This window comes from Lingula anatina, chromosome 2, assembly GCF_051362555.1.
Source record: "Lingula anatina isolate TDL-2025a chromosome 2, LinAna3.0, whole genome shotgun sequence".
Classification (NCBI taxonomy): Eukaryota; Metazoa; Brachiopoda; class Lingulata; order Lingulida; family Lingulidae; genus Lingula; species Lingula anatina.
In genome coordinates, this window is record NC_141768.1 from 11,950,420 (window position 1) to 11,969,508 (window position 19,089).

At 35.9% G+C, this 19,089-nt stretch overlaps 2 protein-coding genes across 4 annotated transcripts in view; both read right to left on the bottom strand.

Moving 5' to 3' along the window:
* The window catches only part of LOC106164348 (uncharacterized), a 30,750-nt gene extending 19,264 nt beyond the window's left edge, over positions 1-11,486 (bottom strand). Inside the window, exons 1-3 of one of the 3 annotated variants that reach the window (XM_013542225.2) lie at positions 11,317-11,486; positions 4,195-4,300; positions 1,306-2,703 (exon numbers count right to left, since the gene is read on the bottom strand). In XM_013542225.2, coding sequence (XP_013397679.2) covers positions 1,306-2,703; positions 4,195-4,276 — 1,480 coding nt within the window. In that variant the 5' untranslated portion in view covers positions 4,277-4,300; positions 11,317-11,486. Of the gene's footprint in view, positions 1-1,305; positions 2,704-4,194; positions 4,301-7,123; positions 7,286-11,316 lie in introns of those variants that run through there. The other 2 variants (XM_013542226.2, XM_087004022.1) reach the window with 2 other exon arrangements.
* A 175-nt stretch (positions 11,487-11,661) lies between these two features.
* The window catches only part of LOC106164345 (paladin), a 31,345-nt gene continuing 23,917 nt past the window's right edge, over positions 11,662-19,089 (bottom strand). Inside the window, exons 10-21 of the mRNA XM_087007333.1 lie at positions 18,828-18,932; positions 18,461-18,556; positions 17,735-17,869; positions 16,135-16,251; positions 15,720-15,899; positions 15,183-15,233; positions 14,844-14,996; positions 14,263-14,412; positions 13,968-14,048; positions 13,544-13,684; positions 12,755-12,910; positions 11,662-12,228 (exon numbers count right to left, since the gene is read on the bottom strand). Coding sequence (XP_086863459.1) covers positions 12,088-12,228; positions 12,755-12,910; positions 13,544-13,684; positions 13,968-14,048; positions 14,263-14,412; positions 14,844-14,996; positions 15,183-15,233; positions 15,720-15,899; positions 16,135-16,251; positions 17,735-17,869; positions 18,461-18,556; positions 18,828-18,932 — 1,506 coding nt within the window. The 3' untranslated portion in view covers positions 11,662-12,087. The remainder of the gene's footprint in view (positions 12,229-12,754; positions 12,911-13,543; positions 13,685-13,967; positions 14,049-14,262; positions 14,413-14,843; positions 14,997-15,182; positions 15,234-15,719; positions 15,900-16,134; positions 16,252-17,734; positions 17,870-18,460; positions 18,557-18,827; positions 18,933-19,089) is intronic.

The following is a 19,089-nucleotide window of genomic DNA, read 5'->3' on the forward strand; positions in this document are numbered from 1 at the left end:
TGAAAAACATCACAGGTCCAAGTCCTTATATGAAATAAGCCAAGATCTACCCACTCCTTAATAAGTGCCAGAACCACTTGCTGTAAGTGTTACTGGAACCATGGTCTCATCTAATGGCACTCATCTTTTTTTTTATATAAATTTGCAAATTTTCCTGTTATCTCATTGTCTGCACCACACATACACAGTTGCATAATGCAGATATTAGTTGACTAACTATTCTTTGCATGCAAATACACAGTTATTACCTTCTTTTGGGACTCCCACCTTAAATGATAAAGATCTTGACAGTTTTATCTCATTTCAATTTGTCCCCAAGTCAAAAATTGTGCCTGACAAAAACAATACATCAAGCCTTTTTGCCGATAACCTAAAGGTAATTGAACAGAAATAAATATGGGGTGGTTGGCAGCTAATTGACAACTTGCATGTATGTCCTGAATGTTAGGGCTTGTTTAAGGACAGGAAAGAACACATAACACCATTGTCTGATATAATATACCTGTAAGGCACTTTTAAGTTGCCTTAAACGTGCACAACATATTAATGCTGGTCTTAGAGAAAATAACATTCAAACATCAGTATTTATCAAAAAAAAATCATGTAAAATTAAAAGTATATTTAAACCGATATCAAAAACAAATTTAGAGCCCAGGACATCCCAGAGACCAGCCTCATTGAACCAGACCATTACTAGTATGCTCAAAACACAGGAAAGCATGTCACTTTTTTTCATGCATAAAATAAAGACAACTTCATTTCCATAGAGGGGGCCCCTAGATGAGGAATGGTCCTTATCTGAGTGTGTGCAACTAAAGAGACAGGCTTCTTTTGATATGCCAAGATTAATTTCTACATCAAAATTCATGGTCATGATACCATAATAAATTGGGCCTAGATAATCGTAGTATATTTCTTGAAAACCTTCACTGAAATTGAAGCATGTTTATGTCCATCACGTCATTTTTGCCATTGTACACCCATATTTTCTAGTCACAGCCATATGCACCTTGCTGTGCATGTCAAGTGTATTGCCTGCTATCTCCAGAGCAGATGTGATGGACACACATGTTTAGACCCACCTGCCACTCACCTTTACTTAGCTGCACAGAAATTAGCAGCTAATAACTTGTTGCAAATTAAAAAAAAAATAATTTTCAAAAAAATTCCTTGTTAGATTTGTCTGGTATAGAAGTATTTACAATTGTAAGAAAAAAATTCTCAAGACCAAAATCATTCAAACTGATGTTTTTTTGTTTTTTTTTCAGATGGATAGTACAAGTATTTACAAAATATTTCACTAACCTGTGTCAGAACTTGCAGGTGTGACAGGGGTATCAGGGGTTTTTGGCTGCTGAGTCTGTGAAATTTCATCTTCTTCTTCTTCATCCACTGCACAGCTCCGACTTTTCTTCATAAGCTGTCGCTTGTCAGAAGCGGACAACCCTCTCTGAAAGAATCCCCTCCTGGCTGCCACTCCCTGTCTATCCTCTTCATCTGCTATCACCAAAGGTCTGGCAGCACTGGGAAATATTTCAGTTGACTTTTCCACAACCTCTGAAGTCTCAGTCTCAGGTATGGTCTCTAGTTCTACCAATCTTGGCCGTTTAGGATTTAATGTACTCATTTCAGTGTCCGTCTCCTGAGAGCACTGGCCCTCAACTGAGATCCCCTCTTCCTCTGATATTGAGCCATCAACATTGTCCTTCTCCATTTTCAACAGCTCTGTATAGCTGTCATGCCCTCCATTGTTGTCAATAGATGTAGTTAGAGGGTAACAAGGCATGGTCAGGGGATCTTTTATTGTTGAACCCTGTTTGGACAGTGCAGTATCATCAGTCTGGGGTTCCCTTGCCTGTACCACACTTATGTCTTGCATAATATCCCTGTTCTCTGTCACTTCACAAAAGCCAACTTGTTGATCACTGTTTTGATCACAGTATTTTCCTGTATTCAATGACTGGTTATCTATACCGGTGTGCAGTATACTAGGTGCATGTAAATTAAAAGTGTTTTCAGAGTCAGATTTAGACTTACTTTCCTGCACAATGTCTGGAGTCGTACCTTTTACAACAGTCCTAGTTAGTAGGTCAGATGTTGGAACAAATGAAACTGGGACTTTGGTTAATTTCCTATTGTCCAAATCACAGTCAGACTTATCAGGCCATGTTTCTAAATCTCTACGTACATCTAGTTCTTTATCCCCATCATCACCCAAAGTTCTGAAAGACTCCTCTTCACAATCCATTGGTCTTCTTTGACTTTTATGATCAACAGACCGCGGCGAGGCAAGGGAACCCTCACATGAAGTCCTATCTTTGTCACTGTTGTTTACTGCACCAACTCCGTGACCGGAATGCAACAGGTTATCACAAGCTTCCTTTGAGGTTAGCTTTAGTCCAGTGCTGCCCTCTGTTGGCTCAATGCCCTCAGTCTCAGTTTTATTGCTATCATATTGCTGTGCATCTAAATTTCCCTGAGGCTGACTGGGACTGGACAAAATAGGTGTACTGCTGTCTTCATCAGTCTCCAGATCACTATCCAAACCATCCAACTCGCTGAAGGGAAAACTAACACATAAACTGGCAGCAGACGACAGAACAAGATCACTTAAACAATCTGGGTTTGCCTTATTTTGGTTCCAGGACTGCTGGTCTAGCTCTTTGAGGTCTGTTTGTTTCCTGTAGTTATTGTGAAGTGTAGCTGAAAAGAAACAAGTTATGATAAATTCTTTTTTTAAACAAACATTTAGAGTTTTAAAACAACCTGCTGTGTTCTGCTGAGTATTCCAGTCAACCTCACTCAGCCTGTCCTACTTGGAAACCTCCCATGACCTACTTGAATTGCGCTTTCCTTTACCATTAATAGTGATTAATGCTACCATGAGGACTTAAATTACAAAAGCCAACTAGAATGATAACATATGTTGATAAATACCATAAATTGGCTAACTCTATTCTGGACCACACTCCACAATGGAGTCTGACTCACAATTTCCAAGCACTGAACTCAGAATTTATTAGATGCCAATTTATATGCTATCGCACTGTGTTATGGCTTTCAATATAAATTATTGTACTTCTACTCACTACAGGGTTTAGTTATTTAAAACTGCATACTTTCAACCACCACAAGGCTAGACAGTATACCAAAAGACTTCCTGGTGTAGAATTTCTTTTCAAAATATAAGCTAATTACTGTCAGTGTTTTCTTTCTTTTTTTTCTTTTTTTTTTTTTTTGAGAGAGAGAGAAAGAAATGTGTAAAAATTGCAACTACAGACAAAATATTAATGGATTTTGCTGATTAACAAATATTCATTTACTCAATCCCTCTGTTGTTTTTATAATCAAATGAAAAAAAAATGAGATCAATGTGTGTCACGTTATTACAATATCACATTGCACTTATGCCAGGTGATGGAATGGGTTCCTTCAAACACATTCAGTAAGTCTATTTAATTGATAAGTAGTCAAATTTTTAGCTTGCTTTTTGGCTTGCTTTGTCTTTGTCTTTAACTTTAGAAGGCTTTAATTAGACCCTCCCAGGTACAGGTTTAAAATTCCATGTCTAAGGGGCAAATTGAGGCTGTCTTCTGGGTTTTCCAGGAAAAGTCAGATTTTGAAAGTAACATTGATGGGGATACATCTAATTTTTTCTGTTGGAAGACGGTCAAAAATGGAGGATGGATCCACAAAGATAAATTGGAAGACTGTCAGAAATTATCTCTGGATCCACCTTTGTGTCTGGTCAAGTTTACAATAAGTTGAACCCTACAGTGAAAATCATTGAATCGATAACTATTAGTATGTGTTCTTTTCCACTTCCTTTGAATATTTCCCAAAATATTTCCCAAAAGTAATCACTGTTATAATATAATATAATAAACAAATATAATAATGAATCATATTTAAACCCCAATAATAATATTATGGTCTCCTAAAAACTGACATGGTCCATAATAACGCTAAAACTATTAATAGAATAAGGTACACATTGAGATTTCCATTCAAACTATAACTGGGTTTAGTACAGTAAAACCTGTAAGATCAAATCCTTGCAGAGTGAAAATTAACACACTATTACCACTGCTACTGTACATATCATTATTACTGGACTAATGGACTAAACTCAGTAAGTTCAAGTGCTGTAAAGTGTATGCTCTTTAAAAATCCTATCTTGCACAACTTACTTACCCAGTGACTTCTGTAGCACAGTTTTTAAGCTAGTCCTCTGCGGTGACAGTGGGGACAAGCATGCTACTCCGTACTCCGCCATACTTCCTTTCTAACACCTACAGCACTGAAGAACCAAAAGAGATTCATTACTTTACAGTTCATAAATTATTCATTGTTCAAGGCACGAATATTGTACTCTTTGGTTTAATCTAATCATTAATGAGCTGATGTATGATTACGAATCAAATATTTAGTTTTATCAATTCACTTACAAATGACGTCATATTTCCTTCAATTTCTGTTATCTGAAAACACATCAGCGTTTCTTATGTCAAAAACCTAGCAAACTAAGGATATATATATATATATATATATATATATATATATATATATATATATATATATATATATAATCATAACTTTGATTGTTTTAAAATAGAGGATAAATAAGATCTTTCTCCCAGACATAACCAAATCAGAAAACTGATCATAGGTGTGCTGATATATTACAACAAACTCAACTTCTTCACACCCTTAATATCATATGCTTCCTATCTCAGCACTGCAAAGCACTTATGCTAGTAAATACATCCACATAGTACTGTCCATACAGGGTGAGTCTACATTGCACACGGCTTAACAGTGTTCTCAGCTAACACAATTACACAGCTATATCTATGTGATATTTGTACAACCTGTTTTGACTAAGACAGCACGTGTTCTCACGATTATTATATAGGACAAGCAGTCACACATGTTACCATTACCCCTGTTTGACCCACACTGGAATCATGATTCACAACACTTTAGTTCACAATACAGTCATGCAAACGACTTAAACACAAAGCAATCAATTTCATAAGACTGACAAACATGTATTTAGGATAAAACTGTACATAAGTATAAGACCCCATTCCCATAGATTTTAGATCGATCTATCCCTGTGGGGAGTCTCACTAGATTACTGTCAGCTTAACCGGCTTAAGCATCTGTCCTGCCTACTAATAACTATGGTGCGCGCTCGGCTGACTGCAATTTAGCGTGAACCCCTAGGGAGTTAGGTCGATCTAAATCTAAATCTCTGGATCGATCTAAATCTCTGGGAATGCACCCTAAGATCCTGACACAATCGAACATGCAGCAATATCTCTCATTAGCAAATAGTCAAAAAAAGGTCGATTTAAAGGGATAACAACTGTTTTGGCCAAAAAAGCTGAATTTCTTGGGTTAAACAATGATTTTGCCACACTTACCAATGGTTAAGGAAACTGTTCTGACATATGAAGTTATTCCATATATATATATATATATGGGTATACCTCTGTAATCATCTTTTAATCTAATAAAATATATATATATATATATATATATATATATATATATATATATATATATATATATATATATATATATATATATATATATATTTTATTATAATTTTAATTTTCTAAAAGGTTTGGTTTCTTTTGAATAATGTCTTAAAAGATTATTACAGAGGTATACCCATCAATGAAGATCCATGTGGACTATTGGCAAGCACACATTCCACAGTAATTGCTATAACCACTGTTTTGGGGAATTAAAATGGAATTAACATTTCTATGAGTTATTTACAATGTTTTAATTGTGAAATATGAATCTCATTTGAACAGTTGTTATCCCTTAAGCTTTAAGACTTACAGACATCCTTAGCTGCATTGCAGGTTAAAATATAACCCATAATATGTGAACGCGTAATTGCATAACAACTCTTTACTTGTTCAATATGCATGATCAAGACTGCTGTATTATTTTACAACAGACCACCAAATTGAAGAGAGCTCTCACTGAAACACATTATCTGTTGTCTCTAATGATGCAAGTAATACTATTTTCTGCCTGTCACATATTCCTTGTTTCTACATTTTTGGCACACGAGCTTGGCTGCGGGCAATGATGGGTCAACAGCCAAATTTAGTTACACTTGCACTGACTGTTTTATCGAGCATACCTGGTTATTTTATATACAGCCCCAACACATGAATAAATTTCTGATATTGTTACTAGTACTTTATGCTCTATACCATAATCCACAATCGAAGGACATACTAGTACTAGTATTGTGTTATTTGTGGAGGAACTACATGAACAGACATGCCAAGCATAATTACAAGATGTTGGTCAAGCACATGCACACAACAGTCCAATTGATCACCTTAAAGCACTCTCTTTTAAACAAACCCAACTGTGATGTTCCTTTGTTCATGGCAACAATGGATCTATAACACTGTATAAATCTGTAGAAAACACTGACCAAGTGCTGTTTTACATGACCAGATTTGTAAATTATGTCCACAAATAAGGGCAGTAAATACAATACTCAAATGGGTGCCATAAGTATGTTCCCTACAGATAAGACAATCGTTTAAAGTCTAAACAGCGGACATACTGTGTGTGTGTGTGTGTGTGCTTGCGTGTACATATATATATATATGTACACACACCTAGGTTTCAAAAAATTAATACACCTCTGAACATTTATGATGGGACCCAACACATAACTGGACAGGGGTCCGGAGGCTGCCTTAGAACTGAATCTAAAAATGTGGAACTCCGCGTTTCAACGGAAAAGTGTGTGTGTGTGTGTGTGTGTGTGTGTGTGTGATAAACTAGAACCAATTAAGCAGACAGAAACAAAGGCTTATGTGCATGTCAACATGATAAAAACAGTTTTCTTTCACACCAGAGTGAGCAACTGCAAATAAGGGAGTTTAAACCACTTCTGGGTTACTCTGCCACAAATAACTGGTGTGGTTATGGACACCTACAGGATGCAAGCCATACTATTACACAACATGGTGTCACGTCACGTCTGGCTTAGAAATACAGATATGAAATAAACTATTTTCTCTGTCCAAAATCATAAAATGAGATGACCAATAACAAAGTCATCCAGTTGTTTACTTGCCTTACCTCTGCATTGAACTCAGAGCCTGTTACTTGTGTTAGTACGGCTGCTTTGTGGCCTGACCAAAACCACAAAGAAATGGCCGAGAAAATCCACACCACACTGGGTCAGTGGGTCACAGGGTCATTCAACCATGAATTACATAATCCAGACAGGTTGTTTACTAAAGGTGCTTTACACTTTCTGCTTTACGTGAATAGTTTATGAAAACTGATGGATTTATTAATCAAACCTGACGGCTGAAGATGAAGGGTTCTATATTTTTTTCAATTAATAACAATCAAACTGCAGGGATAAACATCCCAAAAAGTGATATGTGCAGCAACATTATTGTTCCCTTCATATGCTGAAAAAGAAAATAGAGCAAATCTCAGATACAAAGATTATTCTCCACTGGTGCACAAATAACAGGGCTGTAGGGAGGATTATCACTTGCATCAGATCAGACTAGAAATAGAAATAAATCCGGAAGTTTATTGCTTTTAGCATGCCACCGTATCTTGGTCTAAATCTGGTCACTTCTGTTTTTGTTATCAAGTGCAAGAAGTTGTCCATCCATCCATTCACACACTCACACACACACACACACACACACATATTAAATACATTCAAATCTGAATTTTAGAGTTCCTATAAAAAACATGTTGTATATATATGTTTCATATATAAACTAAACTGGTACAACTGGCACACATGTAAATTAACAGCTTATCTCAGCCATTTAAACATCAATAATGAAGCCCCACTCAGCAATTATATGTAACTGGGTTATATTATTTACTGTTTCACATTTTAAAGATCTTCATGCACTGAGCACTTGTCCTAATTTGTGTCAATAAATGTTGTCATATTTACAATGTAAAAAGTTTGTAATAGGTTTATAAACAACCAATTTATTAGACAGTTTGTCAAAGTTACGTCTCATATGTGTAACTGCTTCAACATGCAAAGTGCCAGTTCCATAGAACCAGTACCTGTTTTTTACATAGCACAACAAGAATCCACATGCCAAAAAACCAATTAATCTCTCAGACAGCTGAAAAAGGACTAAAACTTCTTCAAATTTCCAGCCTTAAATGTGATCTGCTTCTCCTTTCCTTAAGTCCATAAGGCAAAGAAAATAAACAGAAAATATCCATGCAAATATTTTTTTGAGAAATAATCTAACAAAACTCTGTGGTATTTCTTTATTAATAAGTAAACACTATGACTGCATTTCTTTGGGTTGAGTGACAATGATTTGACATAAATACTCACTAATATGCATTTTTAAACTCGAAGCAAAAAATCTGTCTCTTGACAAACATACCTGTGACATATGTCAAACTGTTACAACAATTTTGTCATTTTCTGAGTTTGTGTACTTTCAATGGAGGCTGCATGCACTTCGTTTACTCAAAGCTCTTATAGTAGAAGTTGGTTGTTAAAATATTGACAAATCAACAGAAGAAGATGAATCTCATATACTGTGAATATGTATCTCATCTTACACTTAGGCTTCGTTCACATGCAATGTCTATTTTCTAAATTCTATTTTCTATTCGCGCTATCTTATGATCACTGTCTGTGCCCTGAATATCCCGCCGCGTTATTACTGGCAGCGCGAGCCAGTTACTTATAGTAACTTATAGTAACTGGCTCGCGCTGCCAGTGATTACGCCGTGGGATATTAAGGGCACAGACCGTGATCATAAGACATGCCGCGAATAGAAAATAGAATTTAGAAAATAGACATTGCATGTGAACGAAGCCTTAATTGCACCAAACAGTTAATGATTACCTTCAATGGCAATAATAAACTATAAGAAAATGTCTTTTGGACTATTAGTACAGCACAAGATTCCCATCTGTCCCATAGCTATAATCAGCATGTACACAAAATATATACACATACAAATCTCAAATAAAGCCTACATTAAACATTTCTGATGTGACATTCAATACATACCAAACTATACCCTCCCCAAAAAATTATGAAAATACGGTTACAAATGGAATTACAGAAAATATATCTTAATTTTTACAAGTCATGCACAGTATAAAAACCATAAACACTATACCACTTACATATTCTAACGCTGCTTATGAATACACTATTGAAATTGTTAACCAAAACCTTTATATATTCATATTTAATGGGAAGGGTTAAATTGACGAGGTTTCCTGTCAAACTGGGTCATTGTGACGTGCTTAGTAAATATGCGGGTGTTTTGCACTATTTTTTTCACTGTTAAGAGATAAATAACTGAAGCAGTTCCAAAATATCTGGAAATTAGCAAGATGGCCAAATATAAATTTCATGTTTACATATATTTAAAGTAGATAAAGTAGCCTAACTAAATGACTGGGAGTGAATAACTTACTAATTTTCCGATGAGAACCTTTGACGAAACATGACAAAGCTCCAACATTACTAAACATTTATTTCTTGAAGAAATTTAAACAGTCTCATGAGGGGCTCTTTTTTTATAATACATGAGGTAGTCTTTTACATTTAGAACATTTAAAACAAAATGGCTTTATCAGCGTTTTGTTATTTTAAAAATATAATATGATGTGTTTGCTTTAATTGTAATTTTAATGTAAAAAGTCCTTTGTAGGTATAATGGATATCATATATGAGACTTGAAAACATTTTAAGACCACTGAGTTGTAAGTCTTTGGTCTATGTGATCCCCATTAAAACCTACAATGTACTTGATATACATCCAAAAAAAGGGGTTGAATCAACAAGCTGGAAAATCCAAAAAAGAAAAATTCAGAAAACCAAATATCTGAAATGTATACATATATGCTTATCAATTTAGCTAAATTTTTAAATGACTTGGTATCTTTCACCCCATTTCCATAGATTTTTAGATCGATCTATCCCTGTGGGGAGTCTCACTAGATTACTGTCAGCTTGGCCGGTGTCACGTGTACAGTCCGTTCTGCGTGAACCATCCGTCCTGACCGATTGTACACGCAGCAGACGCGTGTATGAGCCGTTCGGTGAATGATTTGTTGTACTGTTATATTCGGCTAGTTCATTTCCTACCACATTATACATTTACTATGATGGGGATAAAATTCATGTGTTAATTGATAATTTTGATAGAGAATCAGCATCAAATTACAGTTCGATGCATGGATGAACCTACCGTGGACGGGCCGTCGTTTTTCAGCTGCAGGCTACTATTTTAGTATTAATTTTACTAGGCTAGTGTGTTGATATGGCCACCTGAGGGAAATCACAGTAGAGGTGAACATCTATAAGATATGAATACTTCTAAAGATTATGTTTGAATTTGCAGTATGTTCTCAACAGCGCATGATTATTAAGGGCAACGAATGTATTCATGACTCTATAGAGACGGACTGTACACGCCGGAAGTCTCTCAGATTTGCCTGCGCTTTGTGCTCCAAGCGGTACACGCCACACCGGCTTAAGGGTCTGTCCCGCCTACTAAAAGCTGTAAGGGGGTAATTAACTATGGAGCCCGCTCGGCTGACTGCAATTTAGCGTGAACCCCCAGGGAGTTAGGTCGATCTAAATCTTAATCTTTAGATCGATCTAAATCTCTGGGAAAGCACCCTTTGAAAACTTTAATGTCACTTCATATCCAATACACATGTGTAAGGGATGTGGAAGTGGGTACATAAAATGCAGCAGATGAGACAAAACTTGTGTGGCTGGAAGAAGTGCCCAAAATCATAACGAAAAAAAAGTTGCCCACTACTTGGATTTTCACTGACTTGTATATATTTCTTCTACCAGAAATAAGGCATTGTCTTCGACTGCAGTAAGTAGCAGAGGGTAAGGCCATAATCTAAGTCGTAACATTCAAGCCGTGCGTTAAGTAGGCAGATTAATCTCGACTTTTGGTCTTTTTTGTGTGTAAAGACGAGAACTCCACAAAAATAATATGTGCACGGAGTTACTACATATCTAGCCTTTCTTCGACCCAAATGTGGCCATAAAATATGGTCTTGGTGATGAGCTATTGAATGAATTCTGTGTGCATTTAATAACCCCTCATTTCGATTGCACACATCGGCATATGAATCGTGGCAACCACTGCAGCAACTTGAATAAGCAGTGAGCAAATACACCAATAAAATATGTACCAAATCTACACCATTAAAAGCAGATAAATATTATGCATAAGAAGAATGCGTTTAAAAGAAAGTAGTGATTTCTTCAGTAAACTTACTCTCTAAGGCTACTTCGCGCCCACCTGTTGTTATGTTTCACTCCGTTATCACCCCACAGATGGCAATCAATATCAAGAAAAGCCACTGTTCACGATTCACTGAGAGAAAATGGAGTAAGAAAACGGCAATGCTGGTGCATACCAGTATAATGATTTAACATACTAAGGATTGTAAGGAATCTATTACCTTGACAATATAACTACAGCCCTGGGTCTAATTTGATGTTAATTAATTATTTTACAAAGTGGTTGTGAAAATGCTTCCACAAACTTTCTTTTAAAAGCACGCTTCTAAAAATCCATTCACTATTAAATGATTTTTTAGAAACCGAAATACCTAAGCCATTTGTAAAATTGTCAATCATTTTATTAAAGAAATATGAATATGTGGGTTTGAAATTTTAAAATGTGTTCGTATCTGACAGCAAATACGCTGGCTGTTAAGGGCCTACAGTGGCGGATTAGGGGTCCTGACCCCCCTTCGATTTCTGAAAAAAGTCACACCAATGGTCCCCTCTTGAAATTAGAATTTTGACTAGCTGAATCATAGTTCTAAACAGTAGTCTACCAAATGACACCGTTCGCCCTCTAAAATACCAACATTGTTTGTGCCCTTCAGTGAGCCTTGAACCCATGGACGCCAAGGGGGGGGGGGGAAGGTCGACTTCGAATCCTTCAAATAGTCGTGGATCCTCCCCTAGGCTACCCTGGCCTATATAATTATGTAGTCTTAATGCATTAATACTTGATATATTTAACCACCGGAGACAACTATTTGAATTCTCCCCTAAATGGCAGATTATTGTCTCGAAATGTCCACCTTCCTCTCATCGTGCTAAAACGTGACGGTGGCTCAAACTCTGGAAACCCAAGCGAGTCCAGGATGTTGTACAGTCCTGTGCGGGGTCCGACCTGGAAAGATACAGGATCCATGATATATATATATATATATATATATATATATATATATATATAACCATGAATTGAACACTTCTGAAAATATGGCAAGTGACAAGGAAAGAACGCATGTGCCTGCCTGGTTAAGGCGATGTGACTTCAACGTTCCTGGCATAACCAAAGTGCGTGAGTATGTGTTTGTACGTGTGGTATGTGTAAATGTAAATTAATAATTATTACTATCTTATCGCAAATCATATATCAGTGCAAACAATAACATAACGGATGCTTCGCTTGCAAAATTTTAAAAAAATCCAATATCGTTTAAGTAATTCAATTCTTCTGATGAAAAGTATGGGTTAATTTTAATCTTATAAATATCTTAGCCTGGCACTTTTCTTTTTAGAGTACATATACTTTAATCTATTCCAAATAAGATTGGGTTCCTCAACAATTTACATTAATTCAAAACGATATCCGTATAGTTTGTGCTCTAAGAATCAAAAATATTTTACAATTGCCTAATCATGTATTTTCCAACCTCCTGCATCCATGCGCTGAACGTGTATTTCCACTCCGATGCTTTCTCAGCATGCAGATAGGCATTGAAGATGATCAAGTAGACATAGCGTTCCAGGTAATCCAGGCTTAACCTTTTCAAAGACACAGCTTCCGAAGGAGTCTTTGCAGCACGCGTCTAGAAGTTGAAGTGGATATTCTTGGAAATTGAAATTCTAATACAACATATTAGGCCTACTGCTAAGTCATTGTTATTATTACTATTACTATTTTGGCAAATCTGATTCTTTTAATTAACTGTATATACTGAAATGAACCCAAATTTCATTGCATTATAAACATAGATTTTTTAAACGCATTCATTAACAGATTTTCGTATTACTTTATACATACACAGATGCTTATTTCCGTTTTATAAGAAAGGCTAGAAAAGCCTCTTTGTACTAGACTTCTTTGTGATCATGTTATTACCAATGAAGCAACTGAGCTAAAAACGCAATTTTTAAGATCCCATTCCCATACCTAGATCGATCTAGTGGGATTGGTCCAGCTCCGAGGGAATTCTCGCTTAATTGCACTCAGCTTAAGCGGCTTGAATATGTGGCAGAGAATCCCCTCGAAGATGGACCGATCCCGCTAGATCGATGGAAACGAGGTCTTTTGTTGATCTTTATAAGATGCGTTTTAACTCAATTTATCTATTTCTATTTCTAAAAAAACATCAACACGGTGATAATGATGAACCTTCAAAATTAAAAATAAAGCAAAATATAAGAGGGAGTCGAAATTAATATTTAACAGCTAATATAACCTTATTATAAGTCGAAAAAATCAATTCCCTTAAGTGGTAGTACATCGGAGTCATCGTCTCAGAGCACTGGTCTAACACGAAATCCACTTCTCTTTTGATCTGTGGACCGTTCGGTAAAATACGTATCAATTTTGAGACGATCTGAAAAAGATTATCGATAGAATACATGCCTATTTTGAGACAATCTGTACATAAAATTGTACCAGGGTAAGTACAATTTGGATTGGTCTATACGCATTTAAGGTAGTTATGATAACTAAACTTGGACAGCGTTGTAACTGTCACTTTTTAAACTATCATAAGGCCTACTCGAAACTGGTTTATACAAAGCTCAAAATTTTGAAAAATTCGGTACCAAACTGGCTGGGCGGATACGTATGAGTTATGGCTGCACGAAATCCTGATCCTCATCAGTGGATCTTACCTTAAAATTCCCCATCGTAAAAGCAGCATTAGGCACAGATACACGTTCTTGTTCACCTGGGTTGGTCCCAGTTGGAAATCCCTAAAGTAAGACACTAAATTAATTTATGTAACATGCAATTCAAGCTTGTAGATTTTTTTCATCAAAACCTAAGAACCCATTTATAACAGTTCTCTTTTGAATTTTCAAAGTACTAAGAATATAACGGTTTATATAATATCTTAAACTTAAGGTAGGGGTTTCTGTATTTATTGTAATTTTTTTCCAACCAACGTCATAGTCGTGGAGCCCGTACCTTTAAATGTCCATGTATTAAACTTGCGACCACCATGGCAGTAGTCGTTCTCGCTTTTCCAGTTCTACAATAAAACAAGATAGCGGGTTCTTCTCCGTTTGGACAAAATTCCTCCACTTGATATATCATGGATAGCAGAATGTCAAATTCCTGGAATTAAATCATTTTATTTTACTGTAATGATCACGTGTGGTTCTTCGCGACAAAGTCGCATAGCAAATGCGGTTGGAATATAGTTTTAAAGTAATGTAATCGCAGTAGGTCAATTAAAAAATGAAATGAAATTCAAAAAGCAAACTGCAAAATGTCTTCTTTTTTAGGAAATCTTCAAAGCACAACGGATGGCCGTTGTTCTTATCCAAGTCCCGAGGAGAGTGCCTTAATTTAACACATATTTTACTTATAACAATTAATGGTTTTAAATTTTCTGTTCCAGGAAAAACTTTTGGTTCTATCAACATTTTCAGCATACACGTGCGTATGAATTCCGGGCAAGTAAACCATTCAACTGATGCCATTCGTTGCTTTTTAGCAAAGCCAACAAATCAAATTGCGAATGCTACAACCAGTCAGTAGGGTACCTTTTCCGATAACCCCCTGTCGCCAGGGAGGGGTACACGATGATAGAGGACCTTTTCAGACGCCTTACGCATGACATCTTCGGCCATTTCTCGTGGCGTAAGCACAGTGTCAAACTGGAGTAACCTCCGTGGTTGGGTAATATCTTCATATACCTAAAGGAAGTGTAGCATATCCCAGGTGAAATTGCTATATAATGCTTTCTATTGTTTAAGGTATTATACATAACGTTACGTGAGGTGGGATTAAAATATTAAATAAGAAAAGAAACCAAATTAAGCTTATGGTTTCTTCTTGTAACCGCATTTTGTATCTTGTAATGAATGGTCGTGTTTACTCACCTGTAAACCGTTGTTCTCTACAATTTCTTTCTTAAGCGCTCTCTCTTTCTCCTGGTCAAACACAATTGAAGTACATTTTCATTTTAAGAAAATTCCACACAATGCTTATCAGACATTCACTAGACTATACACAGTCTTACAACATACAAATGAATTATTACAAATACTTAAATGAGTTACGCAACACGCGTTTTCAAAGTTGATGAACAAAAAAGTATGCAGCTACTGGTATTTGAAATTGAACATTTTAAAAGAAGGTGAAACTTTCGATTTACTCATGATAGCTGTAATAAAGTAAAACTTTCCAGTTTGATAAGGTACGTTTACCACCAACACCTCGAACCTAGCACGGTTATATAAATGAATAATAGTTGAAATTGGAAGAAGATGAGAACAACTGTCAATATAGGGTGAAATTTGCTGGATGGTCAAAACGTCAGGATTCATAGGTAAAACAAGTTTAGTCTTTTTAGAAACGGTTTACTTTTTTACCAACTGCCATCTGGACTGGCCGTTTGCTATGAAAAAGTAAATAACCTCTATCTCCGTGTCAGATATACCATCCATGGAGATCGGCACATCCAGAAATGCTTCCTCTCTCCAGCAGTACGTATTTTCCCCGCACTGGATCGCCAGATCGTCGCGCACGTTTACTACCAGAACTACAGGGTGCTTTTTTGGACTGCTTGTCAACCGTTGTATTACCAATTTGAGGCCCTGGATTAAAAGTCTCAGAAATGGTATATTGACTACTATTACTCCTACAACAACTTCTACTACAGGGCCTACTACTACTACTACTACTACTATTATTATTATTATTATGTTAAAAAAATTATTCTTTGTTTTGCCGTTTTGTTTCAAACTTTCCTTTCTTACCCAACTCTAATTTCTTGATACAAGATTGATGGGTTGCAGGTCAAGCTGATCTTTCTCAAAAATATGTTTTTACCTCTTTATTTGGTTGAGCCATGCCGTAAACAGGAATCTTCTTGATATCTCTGAAGTTTGACACAGACACGTCCAGTTTAGTGCTCAGGACGTCTAACCCCACGTGGTCATCTGCTACCTGTAGGCACACGAAGATTACTCACATTAATTTATACAGATACATGGCACGCGGTGTTTCATGATTGTATATGTTATTACGTGGCTGGCTTGTTAGTGATATTGCCTTACTGCCGTGTAAGTGATTTCACGAGACTGATTTGTATGTGAAATATGGTAATATTACTGCATAAAGTGAAACCCAATAAATTGGCAAACAAGATATTGCACTTACAAATATAAATTATAGTGCAAATCTGTTGAGCTATACTGACATGAATCATAATTTTGCTTGGAATAATTAGCGGAAGAAGCTTTGACATATATCCCTTATCTAAATGAAATGGTCATTAGGAATTTGTATCTGGTGGGTAAATTTATTATCTTGTAAGAATCGCTGCTTTAGTTTTGCCGTGACAGCGGCTATCCCAGCGGGCAAATTATGTTGTTTTAACGTTGAAACAACGTTGAACCATAACGTTGAGAAGATATTGAATAAACGTTGGATTTGAAAGTTGTGTCAACCTCAGATAACAACGTTGTATCAACGTCAGAAAACAATGTTATATCAACCCCACCCAGCAGGAAATTAGCCTGGATGTGTTTAGCAGTAGGACATGTTTGATGGCTAAATATATGTAGGGTATTAATGTATGACCTTTATGTTAAAATTTCCGAGGTTTAGATTAATATATATATATATATATATATATATATATATATATATATAACACTAGGTCACAGTCACCTCAACCTGTCTATCTATAACAGGTTACCAAGAACTGTTAACTTTATTAATTCACTCCTCATTTACAGCAATTTATTCATCCTAGTGTTAGCTGACCTTGCAAGGAATGCAGTTTATTGGAATGTATTTCTGAATAAGAAGTTAAGAAAATTCACTAGTCAACTAAAGACACAAAACAACTGTCATTTTTACTTTAAAACCATTTTGTTATTATTTTGATAAATTTAGTTACAATATTGATAAACAAAGTATCACGTTTTCAATAATTAATATTTTAAATTACAACTGCAAGGTTGTGTCATTTACCAAAATACAACGTTGAGTCAACGTCACATTATGACGGTGTTTCGACGTGGCTGGATCAACGTTGATTTTACGTTGAATTAAGGAAGATCAACGGCAATTCAACGTATCAACCTGTTTTCAACGTTGATTCAACGCAACTATGCCTGCTGGGTTGAGACTTGAAAAGAATCGAGAACGTTCATATCAAAGTAGCCTACCTTGAATGTGTATTCCTCGTTCCATATATATACAGTATAAATGCACACGATTTTGTGTAAATTCTTCACATTGATATTAATCTCACTCTCCCTTGTATCGTCTAAGTAGACCATCGACAACATGAATCATTATCTCACACTGCCAATGCTCTTCATAGACAATATGAGTCATTATCTCGCAATTCCCAATGCACCTTAACCGTAAGAAGAAATCAATTCCCAGTGACAATTACCAAACAAGCCTAAACACTAACCAAGTAGCGCGTATTATCTAAGAGTAAACTGGGCTTTGTCGTTCTCTCAGATATATCTAGTTGTCCAAGAAGCCTGTATAACATGGGGTTGTCACGCATCCATTGGCTGAAACTGGTGTGGAACCTGAAACCATACTAAAACAAAACCATAAGACATAGATTTGAGTGTGTCATATAGTCCCTGGAAAAATATAAGTCAAAATATAAGAAAAATAAAAGTCAAAATGAAAAAGTGGACGAAGACGCAGTGCAAATAAAGAATACTAAATAACATTTTCAAGAACAGCTTAGCACAACCATAACCAGTTTTGGCTACACATATATCATCAAGGTACAGTATGTCCATTGATTACATAAATAATACTTAACAAATTATATATATGATAAGAAAGCAATTTTCAAATTTTGAATAAAAGGAAAAAGCCAAACGTAAAGGAGGTAAATGAATGTTCGATATTTAAAAGCATGCTTCTCAGAGACATTTTTCTTTGTAAGATTATGTCATAATAATAATTATGATTGTGCACCATGTGCGATAGTGTCTGTTATTCCAATCCAACCATTAGCTCTTTTCCGTTCATCGTCACTTTTTTGTTTCTTTTTTTATCTTTATTACTCAGATCCAGTTTACTTTAACAGTGAACAGATGTAATCATTCATTCTAGTCTATCGCCCTCCGGCGTTTTTTTTTTTTTTTTTTTTTTTTTTTTTTTTTTTTTTTTTTACCTGGTCATGAAGATATGCGTTGAAGCATATCAGGTAGAAGTACCGCTCCAGATATCTCTTACAGCGATTGTGGAATCGCAGTCTTGCGCTTTCACCCTGATAGAAAGCAAAAAATGAAACATACGAGGAATTTAGTTTCTGTGAGTCAAAGAAAGTCGGTGAAAAGTTGGCGTAAAACGCCACAAACAATAAATGTTGAATTATATCCATTATATCCGTAAAATTCTAAGCTTATTAACAGATTTTGTCAGTTTATTTTACTTTTTTATATCATGAATAAGAAAAACACTCGTAGGAAAATGCATGTGCATGCGTGCGTGTGTGTGTGTGTGTGTGTGTGTGACTGAATTCCTCACAGATATCTTACATCGACCGTGTAATCTTCGGTTACATTTTCTAGAGTTTCTCTGGCGTCGTTCAGCTTGTCGATAAGGTGATGCAGTCTCCCACACATGTTGATCATGGTATCAACCTACTCAGAAAAAAACATCTTATGATACACATCGGTACACGCAAGTAAAGCTTTTAAAAGCTATTTCGGGACTTTAAGTCGAATTGACGACGCTGAGTATCCCGGTCTACTGATAATATTGGTGGAACAACTGCTAGTCTTGTTATGTTATCTTCGC